At 40.6% G+C, this 26,677-nt stretch overlaps 1 protein-coding gene across 4 annotated transcripts in view; it reads left to right on the top strand.

Moving 5' to 3' along the window:
- tox2 (TOX high mobility group box family member 2) overlaps positions 1-26,677 on the top strand; it is a 125,631-nt gene that overhangs the window by 60,070 nt on the left and 38,884 nt on the right. For all 4 annotated transcript variants that reach the window (XM_061220513.1, XM_061220510.1, XM_061220509.1 and 1 more), the window contains 2 exons: positions 5,230-5,289; positions 23,165-23,416. In XM_061220513.1, the coding sequence (XP_061076497.1) occupies positions 5,230-5,289; positions 23,165-23,416 (312 nt within the window). The remainder of the gene's footprint in view (positions 1-5,229; positions 5,290-23,164; positions 23,417-26,677) is intronic.

The following is a 26,677-nucleotide window of genomic DNA, read 5'->3' as shown; positions in this document are numbered from 1 at the left end:
TCCACTTCATGCCTGCTTTTTTGGGGAATCACAAGTTATTTTTTGCAGTAACATGGGATTTCCAAGACAAAGAAATCAAACGTGAGAAAATGTTCCGAAGAACATTGGCTCTGTATGCAGGGCATTTCTGAGTAGTGTATTCAGGTTAATACTGTCAATATTATTCTGATAGAGATTATGCTGATTTGGAAATGACCATTCCCTTACACTGGAGCATGACATGGCGTGTATAGGCTATGAAGAATATATCCTTGCTGTGATCAGACCAAAATACCGCGCTTCGATATCTTACTGTCAGTTGTCTATTTTTTGGAACTAATTTAACGGACGTGTTAAGAAAATGCAGCTGCCGCAACCAGTCAATCAATAAAGAGAAAGCCACAATAAAACAAGGCTTTGTTATCTTGGTCGCTCTTCCAGTTCCTGACACCTTCCGAAACCGATGGCAAACTTCACGAGACGCCCTTCCTCGTCCAAGGGAACCGGCTCAGCTCTTTTACGCAGCGCAGGAGAGGAAGCTATTCGCTGACCGGGAGAAGGACAGGGGCCGCAAGAAGCCCTTTTACTTTTCTGCAGATTTCAAGACCGCTCTCCTGAAAAGAAACAGGCCCTTTGTGAGCTGTCTCCGAGGCTGCCCTTGGAAGCCAAGCATTGTGGGGTACATGATATAATGCATACCATTTTAATAGATTTAATGGAATCCACAGACAAGGTTTAGTGGCCTTTATATCAAGAGACCACTTTATGACAGCCTGACTATAAGGGGCATCTCTTAAATAAATGAAACACTTGATATATTCTGAAAGCAGAGGTCACACAGAGCCATATAAAAGGCAGCGTTGTTTGGAGAAGAAATGTCCTGTCAGTCAGGGAACAGCAAGTGTCCATTCTTTCCACTCAACGTCTTTGCAATCTCTTAACTCCGGAGGAATGGCAGATTACTGTACTTTTAAAATGCGATTGTGTGTGCGTTAGCCCGCTCATTTTAAATATAAACAATGGGATCAATCTTCTCTGACATTTTTGCCAGGTCAGATGCTGTAAGTGTTATTATGCGTTTGCTGTTCATTTATTTACTCATTTTTTTTGTTGCTGCCTTCAAACAGGAAACGGTAGTTTGCTTTCTGAACAGTATGCGGGCAGGGCTTTGTGTAGATTAAGCAATTTAATGCAGATTAAATTTATTCATAATGTTATGCATTCATTTTCTGTAATCATCCAGATTTGAATGGCAATTCTTGTAAAAATACAAATATATTTCTTGCCAATTATCGTTTTTGTTTGAGAAAGTGGCAATTGAGATATTATATTATGCTTGAAAATATATTATGTGATTGACAAAGACATTGAGTGTATATGAATATATTACAACGTACGTAGATGGGCTTGATTATTATAATTATTCGAATATGCATTGGTGGTTCTCATAGGATTTGTTCAACTACATTATTACAGCATCTGGTAAAGCTTATTTCTGCCTTTTGAGAAATGTGATAATCTCACAGCATTTGTGAAGTCTTCTTTTCCTTGCAGTTGAATATATTTGCATGTTAAGCACTAGGCCCACAGTGCTTCAGTTGTTCCAATCCATTTCTTACCATCCCTGTCAATAGAGACAGTTCTCTCAGTTTCTCCCCAGAATGACAGCAATGCATGCTTGTAGTTTTGCATGGGGAACACATATTGTTTCCGGGAAGGGAACGATCTCCACAGAATGCAAGGGATCTAGTTCTTTCATGTGCATTGAAAGGCTCTGGCTTGTCATGTCCAGATGTTCACATTTTACATTGCGGAAATGTAAACTTTTGCTGTGCCATTCCAATGACCTACATACTGGCCAATCAACTGAACAATCAAGAAATTGCTGCATAGCTGTTTTGATTGTTATCCTTAGGCTAAGACGACGTTCATTGCATGGGTCCCCAGTACAGTGCAAACACGACATGGCTTCATTGTATAAACATCCAGTGGCGTTCATTGAGAAACGGCAGGGCGAGCACTCATCCTGGCTGGGCGGGGTAATTATGAAAGCCTTAACTGAGTGAAAGCTGGTGCAGGATCAGGAGGGGGCGACGCCATCACGCGCCCCTATCTCTCCCTGCAATCTCAATGAAAGCAGGCTCCACAAACATCAAACTAGCAGTGGCTTCAGTTTACGCAAACAGGCTCTATTTATAGCCCGCGCTGAGTGCTTTTTAGCTCTGCACACTGGAGTAGATGTGTCAAATGTGCGTCAGTTGTGTGAACAAAACCTCTTGTTACGACTGGGTTTTTTTTGTCGTTGTTTTGTTTTTTGCTGCTGGGTTGGTGTTCTTGACATTATGTTCACTTTCATTATTTAGGTGTGGCTTGCAGTTTACATCGTAATTAATTCCTGTTATTTTCTCATACTAACATGGCTTTTCCGTCGCATAAGGCTTCTGCATGTTGTCTTACTTTTGGTTGAATAAATGATGAAAGTATATCTGTTCTGCGTTACATGCAGTTAGGATTTGGTGAGGCATAGATCAGTGTTAGCTATCCATAAATCCATAGAAATGAAAGAGGGTGTACTTTCTTTTCAACATCATTTTTGGACTATAAGACTAAGTACATTCTCGTACGTCTATGCTTTTATTGCCTTTAGTACCTTTATCTGAATATCAAATTAACTCATGATGTGATGTATAAAGAACGCTCGTTTAAATCTGACCAAGTATATCTGTGCAGAATATTGAGTTTGTCAGCTCATTAGTTTCGGTGTATGGTTCTGGAACTTGAGCCAAGTTTCTTTGGTTCAATTATATTGTAGGCCTCTGGCAGAGGCAATAGATTACAGAAAATAGATTGTGCTTCATGATTTAAGTTTTGCGCTTGAAGTTGGACTAATGGCAATTAATCCTTGTGATCAGAGAGAGAAAAAAAGTAGAGTAGCTGAATCTTTGACTAAACAATGTTCACGTTTTAGTTATGCTTTTAAAGCAGTGTAGATTATACTAATCACCATGTAGTATGCTCTGACAAACAAGTACTCTCAAACCAAAAGGAAAAAGCACTTACTGTGCTATAATAGTGGATCACCATTTTGCATACTTGGCTCATTCATCTCCGCAATGTTTTAGGATTCAAAGCGAGGTTTACCATCGGACTTTACAAAATGGCTGAGGTAATGGATTTCATTTTCTTGCCCGTGTGCAACAAATGATTGTATAGACACACTAATGGTTCCTTTGAAAAAAGAAACACACTGAAGAGATGAAATAATAAAGTCTATCTCAGGATGCATGAAAGGGAAAGATGAGAAAGAGATGAGAGAGACATCAAGCAGGAAGAAAAAATTAGACAATGCTGGTAATAGCCTTCCTCTCCATTACAGAAATGACAAGTGACAAGTTTAAGAGAGGATGGTACGTATAAGGGTTGGTTAAGGAAATGCGTCAGTCGGTGCCCCAGTAGGATCTGGGTTGTAACTCTTGTTAGGGAAAAATGCCCTTTTTAACATTTCACAGGTGAGCATCGTCTGATGAAACAGATCCCAGTAAAAACAATGATAGCTATACTTGAGTTTAACTTTCGTATTTATTTGCGAAGAAATGATAGAAATTGGGAAAGCTTACCGGCTTCCTGATTTGAATCAGACATAGTAAGACTCTAGTATTTGGATAGTTAAGTTTAGTCACTTTTGCTTTGTTGTTTGTTTATTTGTTGTTTAAAAAAAAAAAAAAATAGGCCCTGGTCCTTATCTTTGTTGTACGGGTAGCAATTGAAATTGTACTTCCCTCTAGGGTCTTTCAGCGCACTTAGCCCTGGTTATGGGTCTGCACTTTGTTGTACGTCGCTCTGGATAAGAGCGTCTGCCGAATGCCAATAATGTAATGTAATGTTATATACACTTTTCCAGAAGGGGGGGCTTTACCAAAACACAAAGACATGAAGCTGGCCACTAACATTTATCAGTATTTTGTCTTCTGAATACCCCTTGTTGACCTTGCTGTAAGACGGGAATGTGCTAGCTACCCCCTTCCAGGAGAAGCAGAGACATTAAGGTCAAAGGCTGTCTGTCTGCTGGGAGAGAGACAGAGAAAGACTCCTAGTAAGCACTTAATTCAGAAAGTGGTCTAATAGTAATAAGGATTATCACTGAAAGGTTATTTGTAATCACGTGATTGTCTTTATGTTAACACACATTGTCAATTAAGAATCAATTAAGAAAATTACCCTTATACTTCGTAAAAATACGAAGCTTGACATAGTCAAAGGTAAAATCACAATATAGATGTACTTCTCAAATATTTCTTAAAGACATCTGGTCTGATTCAGAGGTCAGAAATGCTTTTCTTGCTGTCCTTTTACCAAATCACTGTACAAAATATGAAAAGGAAAGAAATAATCTTTTGGAAAAATCCTGAAAGTGGGTGACTTTGGTGGATGAAGTTAGTATTGGCCACTTTCTCTTAGACATCAGCTGTAACAGACGCTGGTGGCTGACAGCTGTGTGAGAGTGATATGAAGTGTCCGAGCTGCTTTTCTGCATGATTTCCAGTGAATGGTGCCAAAGCTAATTACACCCATAGTGCCAACACTCTCTGACCCCCCATAACATACACACACACACACACTCACACACACGCACACATGCACACAGCCAGACACACATGCAGGGACTCACGTGTACCTGCATACACACACACTCACACACACATATGCAGTCACACACACATGCACACAAATACACACACATGCACAACCACACGCACAACCACACACGCATATGCACGCACACACGCAACACCACACATACTGTACATATACACTGACACACAAACACACACACACACACACACACTCCTCACCCCCTCCAGGCCATCCCCACAGTCCAGGTCATTCCCAGAGTCAGAGGCCCTGGGCCTGATCGTGTACTAAAGAGCACTCTGCCCTCTTTGCCACCTGGAGCAGCTCCGATGCCTGCAAGCGGCGTGATTAATGCCACAGTTTAGCCGTCCTTATCTCCCCCCTCTCGTGAGAGACATGGCACCCAGGCCCCTACGCACTCACATCAACCCAACCGCTGTTCATTATCCAGCCTGACTGGCCTAATTATATCCCCTCTAATGAACTGTAATTACTGACATCTAGAAGAGCAACTGAGGTTGAGAGGATGTGACAAAGTAATTGGATTAACGTTTAGGGTTCATTTTTTTTGTTCTTGTACTTTATTCACCGAATGCTATTTTCTTTCTCTGTTTACAGTTTGATGGTGACAACATGTACATGAATGAGAATAACCAGGAGTTTCTTTCACCGAATCAGGTGAGTGGGTCAGTTTTCTGGAGTTCTGCCAACTCGCTGTTCCCTGATCCAGCTCCTGATTTAAAAGCAAACAAAAACAAACAAACACTAAAAAACAGAAACACACAAAAAATATGTGTATAACGAGCGGGGGTTTCACATAAAGCTTTGGAGTCAGAAAATGGCATCTGAAAATAGAGACAATCCAAAGTGTTCACACAGCCTTGTGGTACTCGTAAGAGCTGTAATAATACAGTGGTGAGGCCTTGCAGCTGGGAATGAACACACAGATTGGCATATGGCTGTGTTCGAGCCCTGGGATTTGTTGATATTGGTGTAAGCCTTTAGGTTATACTAAGAGAGGGAAGGGGCCCCCCTTGTCGACTGCAGTTTGAACGCCCCTGTTGAAATATGGGAAGCAGATGCTTTTTTTAATTAGCAATTGATTTGTGTTCTGTCCGGCGACCTGAACCATATAACTTTGTGTTTCCATTGAAAATAAAAAAGGCCATGGAAAAAGCTGGGTCCATCTGTGCCCATGTGAACAGGAAGACAGATAATTATAGTGAGCAGCAGTGCAGCCGGTGGGATTTAAAGGAGAATTTACTTATGATCACTGTTTTTGAAAAGGAGGAGAATTTTAGCATGATACCAGCATAATGAAATATACTAATATTGTAGGGAACTAGTTAGTGAAAATAATGCAAAAGTATATGATGAAAAGTACATTCACTAGCAGCTTTCCTGCTGGAAACACTATTATTTTTTGTATTTTTTTATCATGCTGTTTGGTGTTGGTCTTTGGCTTGTTATCTCAGCCGTAGGGCTCTATCGGGTTCAGGGTTCAAATTTAGGTAGAGCTTATCGGGCCAGTTCGTGTTAGGCTGGAAAGACATGGGGCATTGGCAGGCCTGGTCCTCATTTCTTGCCCAATGTAGATCACTATTTCACATGTACTGGTCCTGAGACACTTGTTTATCTCTAGCAAAGACCAAGAAATGTTGGCCAAAAACATAGCATCCCCACAGGAAGCTCAATGTTGGCTGCAAGTGGTACAAATTGTAACTCAAAATCAACTAAGAAATGGTTAACAGACCACAAAATTACTGTTTTTAATGGCCATCACAGTCTACAGGCTTGAACCTGATTGAAAAATGTTGGTTTGATTTGAACAGCGGCAGTGTACTATAATGGTTACGGAACTGAGTTTGTAACCCAAAGGTTGCAAGTTCAATTTCAAGGGAGAACATTGCTGTTGTGCCCTTGGGCAAGGCACTTAACCTGAATTGCTTCAGTATATATCCAGCTGTTGAAGAGGGAAGTCCACAAGTGCACACCAAGGATCTTGAAAGATTTTTTAATGGAGGAATGGTCAAGATCCTCAATCAGATATTTCTAATAAACCACTACAGATGATGCTGTCATCCTTGCCAAGAGAGTGTGCACAAAGTTCTGAAAACAGGGGTGCCAATAAATTTACTTTACTCATTTTGGAAATTTAAAAAGTGAACAGAACATTACATGTGTTATCTATTTTATTTATTTTTTTCCTTACCAGTGCTCATAGCTGTCTTTTGTTTTATGGTTAAAGGCCCAATCAGTCATTTCTACACAATGGTTGCTTTTTGACAAAAAGTACATGGATGGCAACTAAGTACCGTGGTGGATCGTGGCAGTTATAGTACTTAACGTATTGCACTGCTGTCTTGGTAACCTAGGCAACAGCTTTGCTTAGCCCACTGAACTCTATGATGCCGAGCCTCTGTTACTGTTCGCATAAGGCTACTGTGGCAATGTCAAGGAGTTAGGCATGGTTTATTTGGCAAAACATTAGCAAACCCTTCTTTCAATATCTTGCCTGAGGCGAGAGTGATGAGTTTGTTTCCACGGTGATGAACTGAGGAAGGACTCCAGGATGTCCATTATATAAAGCAATGAAGAAGAATGAAATGCAGAAGATGGAAGATGAACGAGGAAGTAGTGTCGGCCTGACACTTATTTTTAATATTTATTTTTCGTCTTTTTGCTCGTTATAAGTCATTAGCATTAAATTAGCAACCACAAGTACTTAGTGGGCCTTTAATGAGTATCAAGTAATTCAACTTCAAACTAATTCGCCATTAGTTATTATTTGTTTGTAAACATGTCACAAACATATTCAGTGACTTTTGGTTAAATCTTCCATGTGTTGGATATGCCCTGTGAAGGAAACTCAATTATTTAAATTGTAATCTCATTCTCATAAAGAATGAACCAAACAATATGTTAATAATGATAATAGCCCAAGTATTTAACACAGACCATTTATAAACAGTGTATTTCTGACATCTCTGCCTTAATAATAAGGCAAATTAATGATTCAGTGACAGTTTGCTTGGGATGCTGTCCAAGTTCCTCAGAGCCATTGAAGAATAATGCAATGGGGCTTCTCTCAGGCCTTGAACAACTTAAGCACTTAACAGTATATTTACTCTTTGTGCTGTGCTGATTTCATTACAGACACACTAATGTATTTCCAAGAGACATGGCAATTATAGCACAATTACTGCTTAATTATTTATAGATACTGTGCCTGTGAATCATGCTGTGCATTATTTCTGAAAAGATTGCGCGTACCATATATATATACATATATATATATATATTATATATATATATACATACATATATATACTATAAATTGCACTGAATATTTTTAAATGTATTTGTTCTACTGAGCAGAATATTTTTCATCTTACTGCTAATTTCAAATGGCAAGAATGTATTAGCAAAAGCAAGCATATGTATTGCCTTTTAAATCTATTAAGTGGATGATTATAAGAGAGGCTTTTATTCTTCATTTTCCTCACTCAGTTAATTGGTAAGCTACATAGAATTAACACATTTTGCCATGGTGATGGCAGTTTTAAAACTGTGGACTTAAACAAAGCTGTTGGCTTGACGTTTCCTCAGCGCTAACACATATCATGTAATGCTTATTGAAGTCACCTCTAGGAAATTCAATTTCACAGCAACATGGGAACGGTGGTCTTTCTGGGGCTGTTAAGGTAGTTGACAGGCATCATGGCTGCTCCCTTGGACTACACAGCATCATTGCGCATTTCAACTTGTGTATGGTGACAGTGGAATAGTATAAAAAGCAACAAGAGCAACCTTATATCACATAGGAATATCCACACTGCAGTGGTTTGCTCATAAGTCTTGTGTGCACAAAAGCCTTTTTATCCTTTTTCTGAAACGTTCTCATCACACCAGTGAGAAATGATTGCAGGAGGTCAAGACTCAAGACCATGGGCCAGCTGTCTGTAAACATGAAAGACGCGCTTTGCAAATTGTCAGTATTGTAATACGTACAAAATAAAAACTTGGAAACAGAAGTCAGTACTGTGGTCGTATTCAGAGGGGGGCCCTGAGTGGTGCAACTGAAAAAGGTGATGGCCCTGGGCCAAAATCTGGGCCTGCAGCGGGCCCTCCTGCCTGGTGCCCCGTCCTTCCCAATCTTCAATACGTGTTTCAGCAGTGGAATGGGCCTTGTGATTGGAGATTCCAATTTGTGGTGGAAAACAGAGAAAAATTAATTGAGGTACATCGAACTGAAAGGAAAGCCTCCTCAGTCTGAAGAAGATGGTGGTAGCAATAGAGATTAGTGGTTAGTGTACCAGGCTCACAGCCAGGAGGTTTCAGATGCAAATCCCCAGCCAGAGACTGCTGCTTCGCCTTCCTGGACATTACATTACATTACATCACATTAAATTATTGGCATTTGGCAGACGCTCTTATCCAGAGCGACGTACAGTTGATTAGACTAAGCAGGAGACAATCCTCCCCTGGAGCAATGCAGGGTTAAGGGCCTTGCTCAAGGGCCCAACGGCTGTGCGGATCTTATTGTGGTTACACCGGGATTAGAACCACTGACCTTGCGTGTCCCAGTCATTTACCTTAACCACTCTGGGCAACGTACAGTACGTCAGCCAAGTCACTCTGGGCATTAGGTGCCCACAAGTGAATAAATAAACAAATAATTCTAACAATTATTCTGGAATTCCATGCAATATTTGCAATGGTCATCAGCTTTTCTGTAAGTCAGTGATCCCCCCAAAAAAGTATATGTATACTATTTATATATCCTTCTTCTTGACTGGACCAGATGTGCTGGCCCTCAACAAAATTGCATTTGTGGACAGAATCTTCCCAGGGGAGTTGAGAAAAACTTTGCTGTTTACTTTTGGTCTCGCCCTCAGTTTGACAGCTGCCTCCCCTTTCCTCTGCTCCCTGGCCAAGTTCAAGCTCCAGTACCACAACAGCACCGCAGTTCAAACATTTTGGGTCCACCAAAAATAGTCCCGACATGGACACTCAAGGGGAGTGCTCACACTGTGTTTGTGGGGGTTAGGGGACTGAAAACTAGAACGACTGGCCGGTTGACAAAAATGAAGGCTTTCCCCACAACTTCTTCTCATAAATATGCTCACATTGCTTATAACTTAAGCATAGACCTGTTATTTTTGGCCACCAGCAATTGGATTTAGAATACGTTTTTTGGTGTTCTCCTACACATCCACTCACCAGTACTATTTTATGAATCCCTTGCGCATGCCTGTGAATATTTTATCCTCTACTGGTAACACTGTACAAGAGGCAAGTGCAAGCGCCTGAAAGTACCTCTCGTCGATGCAAACTAGTAATCTGCTGTTATTTCAGGAATTTCCAAGTTAATTACAATAATAATACAGGTTGCCTTGCACTTGCACTTATAGGTTGTCCTTGTCAGGACTCTTCAAGGATATGTTTACGTGCATACAGTTTCAATATATTAAACCAGTAGGTGGTTGGTTTAATCTATAAGCCTGTACAATGGTCTGCTTGTGAGGGCTATGACCTTAAGCATCTAAAGTGCTGTAGCTCATGCTGTGGATAGACACGGTCAGTTTAGGTCCTCTGATGATGACCTCATTAGTCTGCTGCCATTTAGACAGCAAGGCCTGCCTTGGCTTGACCTGAACAAGCCCTGCTTCCTGTAGTGGGGTGACTGGGGGGTCGCCATAGCAACAGAGACTGCAAGGGCAGCCACCACAGGCCTCCTGGGAGATGTCCACCATTGTACACTGCTGGCAAACATGAGAAACTACAATTTAAACAGACTCACCTCTGTCAACCTCGAAGCAGGAGGGTTACTGTGTCGCCATTAGGCCCCCTGGGACCACAGTGACCTATGCGCAATCCACGTTTACCGTCCCAACTACTCCAATGGATACCGCCATGCCCTGGAATCACATGTCCTGCTGAAGGTTGCGGAAAGTGTCATCAGAAACCTGATGCTTTTTTACTGGTAGATTTTGACAAAAGAGCCCTTTTAATAATCTGTTGATCTGTCTATTTTTAAAATGATTGATAATTCAGCTGAGTGCAATTTGGGAAACTGTACAGGGTCACATGAGAAACTAGGATCATTATCTTAATGGACTAACTGTTTGGGTTTCCACTGTGCCATGTCAGAGAAAATTTTTTTTTTGTAATTACAGTAACACATTTTATTGGTTGTTGCTGTTGTAGCCTTTCAGTGCTAAGTAAAGGCCCTGATTAAATATGCAGAGGACAGTACAGTGTGGCCAGCACTTGGCTGGACTCGTCAGTAGGCCAAAGCCTTTCCAGTTGGCAGTTGTCGGTCTGGTTAAAAGCTGAATGATAAATTGAGTTGCTTTCTCGGTTTCTTCAGGCTGCTTTGTGAAGCGATGTATTCGGCTTGGTACTCAGTGGCACACGAGCTAGCATCTTATCTGCTTCCCCTTCTGGTTTCACAGTTTGCCATACAAACCTGAAATCTGATTCCTTGTTTAACATGTTGTGAGTTAAAGCACTTTCTCAGTGGTTGTATTAGGTTCTCTAACACTTATTTGAGATGACGGCCCTGGTTTTTGTAAAGTGTTCCGGTTTTCTACAATATGTTTGGTATATATCATCAGTCAATCCAATCAAATGGATGTAGTAAAGGCTTTCAATATGCATTACTGTGCTGCAGCCTTTGAATTCCCAGCCATACTATGGAAACCACACTATGGAGTGCTGCATTTGACACTAGCACTTGCTATGAAAGCAGGTTGGTTAATTACTAGTTTGAGCCTTGGATATGTTATTAGCTTGCTATGACTATTGTGACAGAACATATAGGTAGCTTGCATTATTTTCCAACAAGGACAGAGTGGATTCTAGAGCCAGAGCTCTTAAGGTTACTTCTGTAGTAGTTCCCCTAACAATGCAAAACAATCCCAACAGTTATCAATGATTGACATGCCCCTCCTCCAAGCTGTTCTGTGGTATTCTGTTGCAGATAATGTGGAAAATAGTGAAAATGACCCATGGTCAAGTGCATTCTAAGAGCGCACACGCTTCAGGTACATTGCTCCTTGTCTGGGTGCCATGGCACTCTAGTGCGAGGACCACAACTGGTAATACCACATTATGAAAAAAAGGCAAAAATTGCTCCAAAAAAGTCAATTTGGCTGTAAGAAATGATTGCTTTGATGTTCAGTGAGGTAAAACATCCCGGATTATAAAAGGCAAAAAGCTGAAGGTAAGTTCCATACACAATCCAACAGTTTTAATTAAAGCCCTGACAAAATTTTCTCCCGAAGATTGATCCTAAACAGTCAAGCAGAGAAGCATTTCCCACGGTGACAGAAATATTTTCCACTGTGGCCGTAATTTCAGCTTTGCCTCATTTTATTTCGGAAAGGGAATATCCCAGAATGCTTACGACGTGCAGCTCTCTCTTTCACGACTTTCCCTCGTCCGTCTTCTCTCCTGAGGGTGGCTGAAACGAAGCTCCTCATGGCCATGCTAAGTCTAGTGTGACTGACAGGAAATGCGTTGATTGGGACTGAAATCATCGGATCATTTTGCTGATTAAAAAGTGGAAGTGGCATTCATAAACTCTCGCCGTTCAGGGGCTCTTGTTTTACTCCCTTTCCTGCTGTTTTGAATTACAACCAAATTCACCGACATGATTTACAACTTCCTCCTGCTGTTTAGATTGTGCTTCATCTGAGAGAATGGCAGACAGATTCCATGTCATTTTCCTCTCTCATTCTGCCTCTCTCACCAGCTCTCCCTCTCCCTGACACAAGCACGTTATCTCTCTCTCTCACTCTCACTCTCGCTCTCTCTTTCTCTCTCTCTCTCTCTCTCTCTCTCTCTCTCTCGCTCGCTTGCTCTCGCTCTCTGTCTTTTGTGAAGCAAAAACAAAGACCAGGCCTCTAAAATATTTCCATAGCTAATTGCTGACAAAGCACTGGCAGAGGGGCATGCATGTTTGTGGCAATAGCAGAACTCGCACACAATGAGGCCGGCTCCATTATTGAATGTTTTTTTTTTTCTTAAATGATTCAGCCTCCTGTTTTGAATACCTTTCTGACAAGTTCAGAGCATTAATGAGTTTCTGCCTTTTCTTTTCACCATGTTGTCCGTTTCTGTTCCTCATATAATGCTGTTAGTGAAAGGAGAGATTCAGAGGGATTGTGGGTTTATTTTACACTCACTAGATGTCTGGTCATAATCAAAACACTCTTGTAATAGTGGAGGTATGACAAAATTAAGCATTAGCTCTGTTACCATAGATAAAATTGCAATTAAGATTGGTCATACAGTCCATCTGACAGTGGCTTAAGTAAAAAACGCCTTGTGTCTCACACAGTGATTTTGAAAGCTGGTCAGAGCTGAGGCCCGTTATTGTCAGAATACAAGGAGAGTCACATGTAACAGCGATATCGGGGAGGGGGGGTGTAGACCCCAGATGTTATTTTGCCCGACCCCACCATCTGTGTAAGGGCATAACACACAGGCACATTGAGCTGAGCCGAGAGGCGCTTAAGAACACAGTGATACGACACATCAGCACACACAATTGTCCCTCCTGCCCCGGCAGTGATGGTGTAGTTATTTAGTGGTGACAGGACCATCCTAAGAATCTCTGCATAATGCCCATTTGTATGGAAAAGGTCTGCAATTTCACATTTGCATTGTTGTTTCAACAACTGTTGAAATCGGTAAAGAACATCTGGGATCCTTTGTGTCTTAAAATATTTTTTCGAAAACAGTTTCACCGCGTAAAATGTGCGCTTGCACAAATTGCCGCTTCCTGACATTTTAACCTTGAAAACACGAAGAAACAACAGTGCGCAAATCAGGAATTGCGAAGCAGAGGTAAAAAGTCATAGAGGATGGCTATCTCCATTTCGTTTTATCAGCTTGCAATTACACTGCCTGCGAAGCAGGAAGTAATGTGTCCGCAAGAGCCGTATAAATCCTGGCAGAGCCGACAGCACACAAATGCATTAAGTTCTAAGATTCCTCCCTTGAAGAAAATAAGTGACCTCTGTATACTAGATTGTGGAAATAGCATGACAGTGCCATGTTTGAAGGATCCTATAGAGTAGGCATATATAGGTCACTTAATGGCAGGCAATAAGTCCAATTATAGTCCCCTTCTGAAATGCGGAAACAGCCCCTACAGTCGTACAAAGTGTGTGTGTCATATTGTATGAATGATTATTTGTAACACAATTATTGTATGTCCAGACAGTCTGATATAGGAATTTCTACACTACCTTTGCAGATTGGGCCTCAGTGTAATTGGATAAGAATAGACATATTGAAGTATTTCCAAAACATGCACGCACACATGCACACACACACACACACACACACACACACACACACACACATACACATACATTGTCTGCTCAGTTTGACAGTGGTGCAACATAGAGTATGGAAAGAATCCAATTGTTGTCTTCTGTGTTCACAACACAACAATAGTACCGGACATGCTCAGGAAGCCAGCCAGTCGCAGAGTTGAAAATGGCATATTATTAACCATTATGCAGCATCTCTAAATGTTGTTTACCGAAACTGGCAATCATTTAATCTGTGGTGATTTGCACTGTGTTTACATCTTTCTCCTTTCAATATGAATTTTCAAATTAATTAAAAACCACATTACCCAGCGGTTTGTTCATTAATTCTGTCCCTTTTCCCATATGTTCAGTCTTTTTGCAACATTTTCAACAGAGTTTTGTTCCACTTCAGTGTACAGCAATAATGACCTGTTAGTGCAGGCAGTTGTGCTGTGGTGAACATCCTCTTTAAGTCAAATCAAAGTGTCATTATGCTGAGGGGAGAGACTGTAGGTCTTATTTATTATTTGATAAATCCCCATCTTACCCTCCATGATGTGGGATCGTAGGCTTATGCGGCTCTGCAGTATGCCATTTAAAATTAGTCACTCAGGGCATCGCTCTCTCTCCCTCTCATTCACTCTCTCTCTTCCTCTCTCACTCTATCTCCCTCTCTCCCCCTCTCTATCTCTCTCTCCCCCACCCCCCTATCTCTCTCTCTCTCTGTCTCTTTGCAAAATGCATTAGTACGCCACTCAGAACTCATACTGCCCAGGGTTAAACACAAATTATATCATTTCTGTCATCCAATCAAATCAGGGTGACCTGTCTGACCCTAGAAATGAGTCAAAAGCATAATGAAATATGACATCTCACAGAAGGGCTGATTCTAATCTGAGCTGACATCTGATCAAATGAAGGTGACCTTGTGACCTTGCAGAAGAGTGAAATGTGTGGTGTAGGTTATACGGTGAGTGAGTGTGTGAGTAAGTGAGTGAGTGAGTGTGTGAGTGAGTGGGTGAGTGAGTGTGTGAGTGAGTGAGTGTGTGAGTGAGTGAGTGAGTGAGTGAGTGAGGGTTATACAGAGGGTGAGAGTGAGTGAGTGAGTGAGGGTTATACAGAGGGTGAGAGTGAGTGAGTGAGGGTTATACAGAGGGTGAGTGTGTGAGTGAGTGAGTGAGTGAGTGAGTGTGTGAGTGAGTGAGTGTGTGAGTGAATGAGTGAGTGAGTGAGTGAGTGGGTGAGTGAGTGAGTGAGTGTGTGAGTGAATGAGTGAGTGAGTGTGTGAGTGGAGTGAGTGAGTGAGTGTGTGAATGAGTGAGTGAGTGAGTGTGTGAGTGAGTGAGTGTGAGTGAGTGTGTGAGTGTGTGAGTGAGTGTGTGAGTGGATGAGTGTGAGTGAATGAGTGAGTGAGTGAGTGAGTGTGTGAGTGGGTGAGTGAGTGAGTGAGTGTGTGAGTGAATGAGTGAGTGAGTGAGTGAGTGTGTGAGTGGAGTGAGTGAGTGAGTGTGTGAATGAGTGAGTGAGTGAGTGTGTGAGTGAGTGAGTGTGAGTGAGTGTGTGAGTGTGTGAGTGAGTGTGTGAGTGGATGAGTGAGTGTGTGAGTGAGTGAGTGAATGTGTGAGTGGGTGAGTGAGTGTGTGAGTGAGTGAGTGAGTGAGTGAGTGAATGAGTGAGTGAGTGAGTGTGTGAGTGAGTGTGTGAGTGAATGAGTGAGTGTGTGAGTGAGTGTGTGAGTGGGTGAGTGAGTGAGTGAGTGTATGAGTGAGTGAGTGAATGAGCGAGTGAGTGAGTGAGTGTGTGAGTGGAGTGAGTGAGTGAGTGAGTGAGGGTTATACAGAGGGTGGGTGAGTGAGTGACAGCAAAATGAAGGTTTATGTATAAAGCTATTCCTACTGGTTATCTGTGGATTCTCTTTGGACTTAATATGGTTTACAGAAAGTCTGCTGTTCCTTCTATTCACTTATATGAATGTTCTAAACAGTGTTCCCCTTGTCCTTGGTTCTCCGAGTCTTAATGCCTCAGAGGACAAAGGATTCTGTGGTAATAACTGACTAAGGTTAATGATCTGTTTATCAAGTACTGCTGTGCATCTCTTTACCGGTGCACAGTAAGCAAAAATGCGCTGATAAAAAGATAATGCGAAATGTATTTTGCATAAACAGGAACGGCATTAGTTTTGCACTGTGATTTAGGGCAGAGCAGTTTAGCCACAGTGTAGCCTGCTGAGTCATTGCTTTAACTGAAGGTTACACATTTTAGGCTGTGGAAGCTGTATGTATAGCTCTGGAAGTATCCTCTTTCCATGTTAGTTATTATCAGGAGTGCAGACTTTCCATTGCTTCATGCAAGGGATAGGTGGCAAAGTACACTGGTGTTATATTTCCCAAATGTGAAAATAGTAGCAGAGTGTTAAATAAATAATGCAGTCACCTTGTTTGGGCAGATGAAGCTGATGAATGAGGTATAGAGTGTCAGCAAAAGGATATCGCCGTCAGTGCTATCCCAGAGAGCTTTTTTTGATGGGCAGGTGTTTCTGACATGATGTTGTTCTAAAAGTATGGTTTCAGTGGACTTGTGATGTTAATTGGGGCCATGACTCTATTCCTGAAGGAAAGTACAGTATGCACAGGGCTGACAAGCTAAAATGCTATGACCTATGAAGAAGTATATATTGCAAGTGTCTGTTGCTGAAACGAAAATGGCATTGGAACTAAATAGGGAACACATGAGATGTATTGTTTTAAGTTGGGCGTTGAAAATGTTGTTTCATTCTGTTCTTGGTTTGTGCTTTTGCCATTAAATACACTCAAGAGTTGTTATAAAATTAAAAGCGACACCATTGGTGAAGATGTGGAAACAAAGTTCTACTGTCTGAATGTGTCCGGATGCCACTATGCCCTGCTACAAAGCAAGCGGCAGCTCCAGTTCTAGAGAGGGCGTTGTCCCACAGCAAGATCACCATTTCTCCTGATGTTTGGAGACACTGCTTCCCACCTTGCATGGGGAAATGAAGACTGTGTCTGAGGGGCCAGTATTAGTCCCCGGGCTAAAGCCATGCAGTCACCCCCATGCCCTTCAAAGTCAACATGGGGTGTGAAGTGTTGGGTCTGCGGGATCATTTATGAAGGGTAATGTCCTCGGCGGGAAATGTCAAGCAAATGAAAACAGATGAAGCGGCCCAAAGTCTTGTTAGATAAACTCCCTCTTGAAAGCATGTTGTGTGGAAATCACAGATAACTGGGTCTGACGCTGTTTTCAGGCTGGAGTTCCAGCATAAATCATAATCTGTCGGGGCACCTCAGATCCTCAGATAAGTGCATATTAGCAGGAAGCAAATTTGTCATCATCTGCGGACGGCGGTTTCTCTCTCCGTCTCGTGCCGAATGGCGGCGTTGTGAATCCCTCCAGGGGGCAGTGCAGAGCACCTGGCTGCTCCGGGTGGCTCTTCTCTCGGTCGCTCCTTCCGGTTCTGAAAGGGTTTCCTTCACGCGGAGAGCCGAGACGCACCCTCAGTGAGCTGTGAACGGTGGTAAGGAACCGTTTCGGTGTTAATTGTGTGGCTGTGCATTTCGTTACTGACAGTACAGGAAGTGTGATATTATAAGCGATAAGCTGCTCCTGAACATTTTGAGCATCTGAACGTTTGAACATTTTGTGTGGCTTTAAAAGGTGAATCGCGTGTACCAAATCAGTACTTTCCTTTGGACCCCTTCTATAGTAGCAAGAATTTGAGTCTCTGATGTTTACGCAAGTTATCTAATTGGTTCTGTTCCAGTGAGACACTGCATTTTGCTGCACTGAATCTAAGGCTATTGCTGATTGTAATATAATGTAAGTGCAGACATCTGGTCTGATACACAGGGAGATTCAATCTATTTTAATGCAACCGTGCATTATTTTCTCTGGCGAACCCTGCTGATGCACTACTGTGGTTCAATTACTGCACATCACAATGCATTCTGTTTCCATGGTTTTAATGGGGAGACAGAGCAGGAACAATGTGATCTAGATCATTTGTTTTCCAATTTGCCGCTTATAAAGTTAAATCCCAAAGACAACAGAAACGTACAAATAAAATGGATTATTGGATTGCCATTGTGCAATTTGGACTCCCTAAGGAATTCCTTAAGGGAAACGGATTCATGCATTTTTGTTCTTTAAATGCGAGCCCCATGTGTTTTTGATCAGATTGATGTCACAAACCATCACAAGTAATGCAAATATGGTTTTTGCGCTCAAGCATTTGTTATTTTGTTGATTCAAACAGATTCAGACATTACCTTTTGTGTTCATAATTGACCAAATTTACTCAAATGTGTTTGCATTGAAACTGACCAAAATTCATTGTAAGATGTATGTTTGTATGTTGATTCATTTCAGATGTACATCATCGAAGTGCTATAATTTAAAGAATTCACTACAATATACTATAGTGTTGTTTTCTGCATATCAATTCTGTAAAACAATGTTGGGAAATTACTTTCTTCCATTATGGCTTCTACAAAAGGAAACAGCAAAATATATAAGGTTCATATGTATCACATAGCATGTGCATTTTGAGCAAAACATCTACATGAATAAGTGATGTGCTTCCAGTATGTTGAGACATATAGAGATTTGTGTAGAGTCTCCATCTTCAACTCTGGAGAGCCTCAATTCTGGGCGAAAATGGGGTTTGTGTTTTAAGACACAAATGGAATCCACTGGAATGTGACATTTCAGAGAAAGGCCAGTGAGTGGGTGAATTTGAAACTTGTTTTCATTCAGAGGCTTAAGTAATTTGAAACTTGCCCATCTACACTGAGAAACACTATTTCTGAAGCACTGGAAGAGACTGTTTTTCCTCAGTCTTGGATACAAGAGGAGCCTTTAATGTTTTGAGCGGCCTTCTGTTTTCCCTTTTTTGGCTTGTGTGTTTGAGAGAGTTAATTGCATGTTAATTCATTAGCATCTGTCAGTTGACATTTCTCGATGTTCCAGAGAGCTTTCTGTGACAGAATGCATAATGCTGTAGTTATTTAATGGTAGATGTCAGGTGTACTGGCTTGAATTTTAAGCCCTTTTTCTGAGTCATTCACAAAAGGCCACCCATATTACTATCAGCTCATCTCTAAGGGTTTTCTCTGGAGGAAACGCTGCTATATTAAAAGGACCCACTCACTGGTTAACAGATGATCATCACGGGAACAGCTGGGATATCACACACATACACACACACACACACACACACACACACACACACACACACACATACACACACACACACATACATACGCACACACATATACACACACAAACATCTACAGGACTTTATACATTTAAAGTGTGATAAATTAAATCACACTTTAAATGTATAAACATCTGTTTAATAAATATTTATATTATCAGCTGTATGCCTCATTCATGTTGCTAGTTACTTTAGTAGCCCTCAGTATTTCACTCAGTACTATGTATGAGAAAGGTAAGAAAAGCTACAGGCACTACCTTCTGCTCTGCTGTGTGCGTCACAGTTCTTCGACATTTTAGGATTTCCATGTTTAAAGAGCAAAGTCTCAAGATGTTTTTATTAATAATTTGACCTTTCAGATTGGGATAACAGCTTCTCTCAGCGGTTCTGAGAGTATTTGTATGTCTGTGCGAGCTTGTGTATGACCACAGCTGGAAATTCAACTGGCCTCTACCAGATATTACACCCTGATTAAATGTGTCATGAGCAACAGCAGGGTTTTGTAACAGGAAAATGACATCACATAAAATCACAGAGATTGTGCATTCACACAAGACTACCATTAATATGGTCATTAAAATGACTGATCTGAAAATGAGATATAAATCCCAGTAAGACTGTTAAGCTTTAAGACTGAAAAACATCCTTTTGCAAGCTGACATTGTATGTTCATAAGCATAATGTTAAAACTATATACTAAGCCTATATTTTACTGTAGAAAGACAGTAATTGTGCAGAACTGTTGCAGTGCAAAGTAAGGAATAATCAGCTACAGTACATGTACTCTCAGCAAAAGGGAAGCTTGCTGTCAAATAAATGTTGACATTTCTAATTAAATGTTCTTTTGATATGTATATTGTTTAGTAATTATACTTGCGATTGCTATTTTTGATTGTTTAAGGTACTGTAGACAACAGATATGTCAGCTACAAGGAGTGAACAGAAAAGGTGCAGACACAACGGTTGTTTGTTTTCAGTTGCTAGAGTGAGCATTTTAACTATGTCAAAGCATAGAGTTCTTTCCTGCAGAGAGGGGCTTCTTTCAGGATAAAAGACGCTGTGCAGTTGCAGAGCATTGTAGAGCTTGGAACTGTTATTCTCGTGCTGTGGCCTTCCCAGTCTCTGCATTCGAAACAGTATGTGAAACCATGTAAAATTGATTCTACACAAAAATAAAATCGATATACAGTTGTAGAAGCAGTAGAAGTAAACAGTATTCTTAGTATACTAAATAGTCGCCATAGCATCAGCAGCAATAGTAATTGCAAGTCACGGTAGAAACAGTTGTAAAATAATCACAAATGATTGACCTTATACCTAGAGAGAGACAGTGTATACATTTATTAAAAACCTGAACATTCTGTCAGTCCATAACATCCAGCCTTGCTCTTCCAAAAAGGCTGTAAGCAGGGGATGAGATTTATAGTAAAGTCTGATGATTGATTGGAAGCAGACTGATTTGTTTAGGTTTTGTTTTAAAACATGGGGGCGAGGGAACATTCCGTGGTGATCCTTTGTGTTCATGCAATCTCACTCTGAGCAGAAGCATATGAATTATTTATTTATTTTGAAAAGATGCAACTTGCAGGGTCCTTGAGATTTACATTTTATCATCAAGGGCATCCGGCCTGGCATAAATGCAATGTACTGTAACTTCTGACAAGTCAAATTGTTCCCTGTGTTTTGAAAATCTAGGACAGGCAATTAAAAAAATGTTTTTTTTAAATGAGCTTGTGTTTTTTTGTTTTGTTATATTTGATTGTCTGACGTAATCTCCCATGTGGCAAATTAATTATAGCAGAATGCATCCATTCAAGTTGATTAAATATAATATTACATGAAGACATTAAGCAGCAGTGCTGAATTGGTATTGTGTAAAACAAAAAATACTGCCTTAAGGTTTTTTTTAGAATTTAAGGGCGCAGCACAACAGAATGATTATTGTATTATTGTCCACTGTTGTGTGTGCATCCATTCATTGAGTGGAGCCTGTTCCATTGTTTGAAGAGGTAACGTAACAAGTCATGAGCACAATGTGATTGTGAAATGGCTATTATGCAGAATATGGCTGCCAAGAACAGGAGGAAAGAGGCCTGTGTTTCAAAACATATAAATGTCAAAATCACCCACAGTCACAAGCCATGACAAAGCACCAACCCCTCTGCCATGTCTATGGCCAGTGCAGGGCTGGAAAGAACTTACCTAATAACACAATTGAATTGTAAAACATCATGGAAAGTGGAATTCCCAAAGGACACCGACAACCAGTCATTTCACACAATGCTTTCAGTGTTTACAACAGACAATTTAGTTTCCTTCCAACAATTATGAGGGAAATTGAATCTCAGGAAATGTTAGTTTTCTCGTCCACTACCCAAAACAATAACAGTATCCTTGAAGGTTCACAAAAACATCTGTCTTCAAAGGACAATCAAGAAAATTAATCTGCAGTTGCAGACAATGTATGGACAAAATAAATCATGGAGTCAATCGAGTTCCCCATTAGTGACAACATGGACGGCAGAACTGTTGGTTCGAGTGGTGTTCATTTTGAAACAAAAATATTATGTCCAATACTCTAGAATACATGTGTTCTGTTTAAAAGATTTTTCCATTGGTTCACTGTATTATCCAAAGGTAACAATCATCACTCCTTAATGTAGTCCATTATATAAAAGGGATGGATTTCAAAAACCCCCCAAAAAATGTCCTGAGAGATAAATTTTAAATCGGTACAAGTTAGCATTCAAATACACACACAAGATGGAAATGTGTTGTATTTCGATTGTGTGGAAATTGAGGTATTTTACAATCCGTGAAGGAGGAAGAAAATGGCCGACCCTCAGAGACATTTGTTTTCTTTTTTTCGTGCCATTTATTTGCTAAAAGTATTTGTTTGCAAGATAAATGGCTGTTCTGCTGAAGAAGATGACAGTCTACACGAAGATGATTTTGAATTGATTTCTGAAATGTTGCAGAACTGACTGGTTGATATATACCGCAAGACATGAATCATGAAAATTCTATTAAAAACCTCTTGAATGGCTGACACCGGAATATTATTTGTGATGATTAATTCGACTCAGTCATTATGAACGGAGTCAAGTCAGATTGCCTCTGACAAAATTGCTTTTCATTCCCCATTGAATGCTCCTGGTATGCATTTGTGGAGCGCATGCACATATTTCTTTGTGCACCTCTGCATGTGGGTAGTTGCAGACTACAGTATAAGAATAGAATAAATATTTTTAAAATGCAAAAACATATATTATATACAATATTATTGCATGTTCAGTGCTATGATGTGGATTTTATTTTTGGGGAGCACGTTTCTGCCTTTATATTTACTCATTATTTTCCCTGTGCATTCCTTTCCCATGATGCCCCTCTTTGGAGTAGGCGGAGTCACATATATTTTCATGTATGTGAATGTGCGACTTGGTCTGAGGTATAATAAATCATAAATCATTTATGCGGGGGTGGAGGGCGGTTTCTTATCATGGCCACAAACAGGATTTGGGTTGAGGTGTGTTAATTGGCTGTTTCTTTATGGCGGCTCTCCTGTCACCACGGAGCCTCCCCTGGGTGCGCCAGGCACAACCTCCCGATCCGCTGGCTCTCCTGGCACTGCCGTGCTCAAAGGCACAACCTCCCCGAGCAGACACGTCTCCAAGCCGCTCCAGTCACTGGCAGACTGCTGCTGTTATGCTATGCTATCCACACCAAAAGACTCCATAACATTCATACTGAAGACACTGTATTATCGATCCCGCCTTAGCCGCAAGCAACTATTTCATCCTAGCTGTGAATGTAATTGAACTGAGTATTTGTTTTTATTAATTTATTCACATTTTCTTTTGCCGAGTATAAGGTTGGCGAGTATAAGGTGTATTAATGGCAGGCTAAGGAGGTTCTCTTGTTATAGCATCTTTTTTATCACCGTTCCTTTCTCATGGATATTGAGGGGTGACTCCTGCTCGTTGTGTTATTTCAGAGCTACTCCGGTCAGGGCGGGGGTAACAACGGTGGAGCGGGCGACGAGGACTACGAGATCCCCCCCATCACACCACCCAACCACCCCGACCCCTCCCTGCTGCACCTGATGGACCCCGATTCGGGCTACCTCTGCCACTCCCTGCCCCACAACGGCCTGATCAACCCCTACTCGTATCCGGAGCTGCCCGCCATCATGATGTCCAACATGCTGGCCCAGGACGGGCACCTGCTGTCTGGCCAAATGCCCTCTGTAAGTACCCCAGGGTTCTGCTCTCGCTCTCTGGAGCTATAATGTTAGCTTACCACTGACAGCTTGTTGGGGAGGAGGTAACGTATTACAAACAAATTCAAACTGCACTTCTTTATACCAAGGACAATGTCACCGCGGTTCTGCTAGCCTATTTTTACCTCTTTTTTTGATGTTCCAGAGTTTTATTTGCCAATAATAGAAAAATGACACGCGACCGAAAACAAATCAAATGTATTATCTTGAAAGAATGTTTTTGTTTTGATTCAAATTAAGTGCTTTCTCTTTGAATCTGGCAGTGATACAAATGGCAATGTGTAAAGACAATTGGCCCAAAGAAACAGATATAATTATTTTGTTGTGGTTCAAGTCTGGGTCATCGTCCGTTATCTTAAAAAAAACACCTTGGAATATCTGTGTTTATAGAAAGCGGTACTTTTCCTGCATTTTGGCTTTTTTTGCATAAAAAATGCTGAATCCTGGGTTAACGTGACCTCTGACTTCTCAGGGTCATGAAAGCGTGGCAAAAGATATAGGCTACTTGAATTTTTGATATCATTTGGTCATGTTTCATTTTTCTTGGGTAGGGGCAGTCACTTGTGTAGTATCAGAATGGAAATGAGGTTCAGTGGTCGGATTTTAAAGACCTTCTTCTTCTATGTTTTTGACAGCATCACCAGCTCAGGGCAGAGTCAGTCTGGCCCTGACTATCCAAACAAGGGGAGTTTAGTGTGCCACAATATCCTGTGGTTCTGTATCTCAGGGATCCTATTTGGTGAAATCTATCTTATATACACAATTGGTGCAAATATCGACTTGTGTGAATCATATCCTGTTTTGAGGTCCTGTTTTCATTTTTGGAAATTTTGCACGCACGATTCAATGACTTTTGAGAGCAAAAGTATTTTGTCAAACCAAAATGATAGCTGAGTTTTTCCAGTATAGCATAGCTGTTTTTTTATGCATTGCTTTTTTTAATACCAATTATATATTCTCACAGACCATCATGTGGCTTAGTTCCTTAGGGATACGCCATACCTATAATTTAGTAACCCATGACTGACCAATATTGATGCGTGCAGTTCTTCGCAACACAAACAGTAAGCATCAGCACTACAGCATATGCAATACAACATATACTGAAATGGCTTCCATTAGTTCAGTTTAAAAACTTGATAAAAACATGTTTTCCGATCTTTGAATTTCAACATACAAATCTTTATGCTTTAGCTGAAGTCATCCTTAAATTAATTTCACATTTCTTTGCTGATAAAGCATTATATTTACACCAAATGCATAACCATAATGCACTTTGTGTGACCTATGCTTGTGTTCCAGATACCTACAATACATATAACATAAATAAGAATATTTGGTTGTAGCTATGTGTTCATAGAATCTGTGTATATTTATTTTGCTTTGCGATTTTGAAGAAATTTAGTCTGCACCTTGTTTAGATGTTTCTTGTTAGCTTTTATGTGGTGCTTAATTATGTGCCTCTTTCTGCAGTGGAATCTTTTATATGCTGTAATGCTACAGTATGCCGATAGAAGAATGCAGAGATGCATTCAAATGCAGGATCCCCTGCTGTCTGTAGGGAGAAATCATCTTCAAAAAAAAGACAATAAACCAAGCTCTAAATAATGAATTCAGCAACTGTGAAGCAAATATTTTGATACTGTGGAGACACAAAAAAAAAATCAAACTATAGCAACAGAAAGTTATTTTAATTGGCAGTTGGATTTGTTCCTGAAGATGGCGGCATATGATGCTTGTTATTAGGATTTGTTTGTTTTTGTAAAGCTAAAAATATATTCCGCAAATGCAGTGTTCCTACTATAGCACATGCAGGTCAGAGCATATATTCAGATGTGAGAGCACATGTTTGAGAGAGGGGGGAGAGAAGGGGGAGGGGGAGAGAGAGAGAGAGAGAGAGAGGGGGGAGGGGGAAAGAGAGAGAGAGGGGGTTGTGGTGGAAAAAAGGAGTACATGAAATTTTCAAATGGAAAAAATCCATTAGACTTCATCTGTCCTGCAGCAGGCATTCTCTCCCTGACAGGCTGGGGAATGAGGTATTATGGCAGTCTAGAGCTGCAATAAGATCTGGTTTGATCAGGGAGATTTGTTTCATGAGCTGGCAACGGAACAGTGCTGGCTGGATTCTGAGTCAGAGAAAAAGGAAAAATCATAATTAAACAAGAAACCAGTCATAGTTCAGGGGTTAATTGTATTTTATGTGTATAGGCATTTCTACATACACTCACTGAGCACTTTATTAGGTATTTATTATACTTATTTACTTATTACTTGTGTTCAGAGATGCTCTCCTGCATACCACTGTTGTAATGTGTGGTTATTTGTGTTGCTGTCACCTTCCTGTCAGATTTCACTAGTCTGGCCCTTTTCCTCTGACCTCACTCATAAACAACACATTTTTGCCCACAGAACTGCTGCTCATGTTTGCTTATGTTTTTTGTTTTTCGAACCATTCTCTGCGAACTCTAGAGACTGTTGTGCGTGAAAATCCCAGGAGATCAGCAGTGTCCGAGATATTCAAACCACCCTCTTTGGCACCAATAATCATTCCACAGTCAAAGTCACTTAGATCACATTTCTTTCACATTCTGAAATGTTTAATTTGGTCTGAAAAACAGCTGAACCCCTTGACCATGTCTGCATTCTTTTATGCATTTAGTTGTTGCCACATGATTGGATGATTCAATATTTGCATTAACAAGCTGGTGTACAGGTCTACCTAATAAAGTGCTCACTGAGTGTATATGTGCTAGTGTTACCGCGCTGTGTTCCATGAACGCGAGGTGGGAAATGTTTATTCAGGTAGCAGTCGTGTGAAATGCAGGCCTTGTGAAAACGCTGTCCGAACTAAAGCAGAGCCATGGGTCCTGTTTCTCCAGGTTCAGCGTTGTGATTCGATTTCGTCATTGGAAAAAAAAGCTAATCGGATGTGAAACTTCATACTATAAGTGTTCCAAGAAGAAATAGCTGGAAACATATTATATTTAGATGTTATTTTAAAGCAATTTCAAATATTTTGGCTGTTGTGATATTTCAAAGCAATCAATATGCAGTTTGAGGCAGTATTACAAACACATATTCCTGTACTTTCAATCTAATGGACATGTCAAGCTCTTCAGAAACAATGAAAGAACTGCAGCTGTCATTATTCTTATTATTATTATTATTATTATTATTATTATTATTATTATTATTATTATTATTATTATTATTATTATTATTATTATT

This window comes from Conger conger, chromosome 14 (genome assembly GCF_963514075.1).
Source record: "Conger conger chromosome 14, fConCon1.1, whole genome shotgun sequence".
NCBI classification, from domain to species: domain Eukaryota; kingdom Metazoa; phylum Chordata; class Actinopteri; order Anguilliformes; family Congridae; genus Conger; species Conger conger.
The sequence above is the reverse complement of the archived record's forward strand: the minus strand, read 5'-3'. Positions and strand labels throughout refer to the sequence as shown.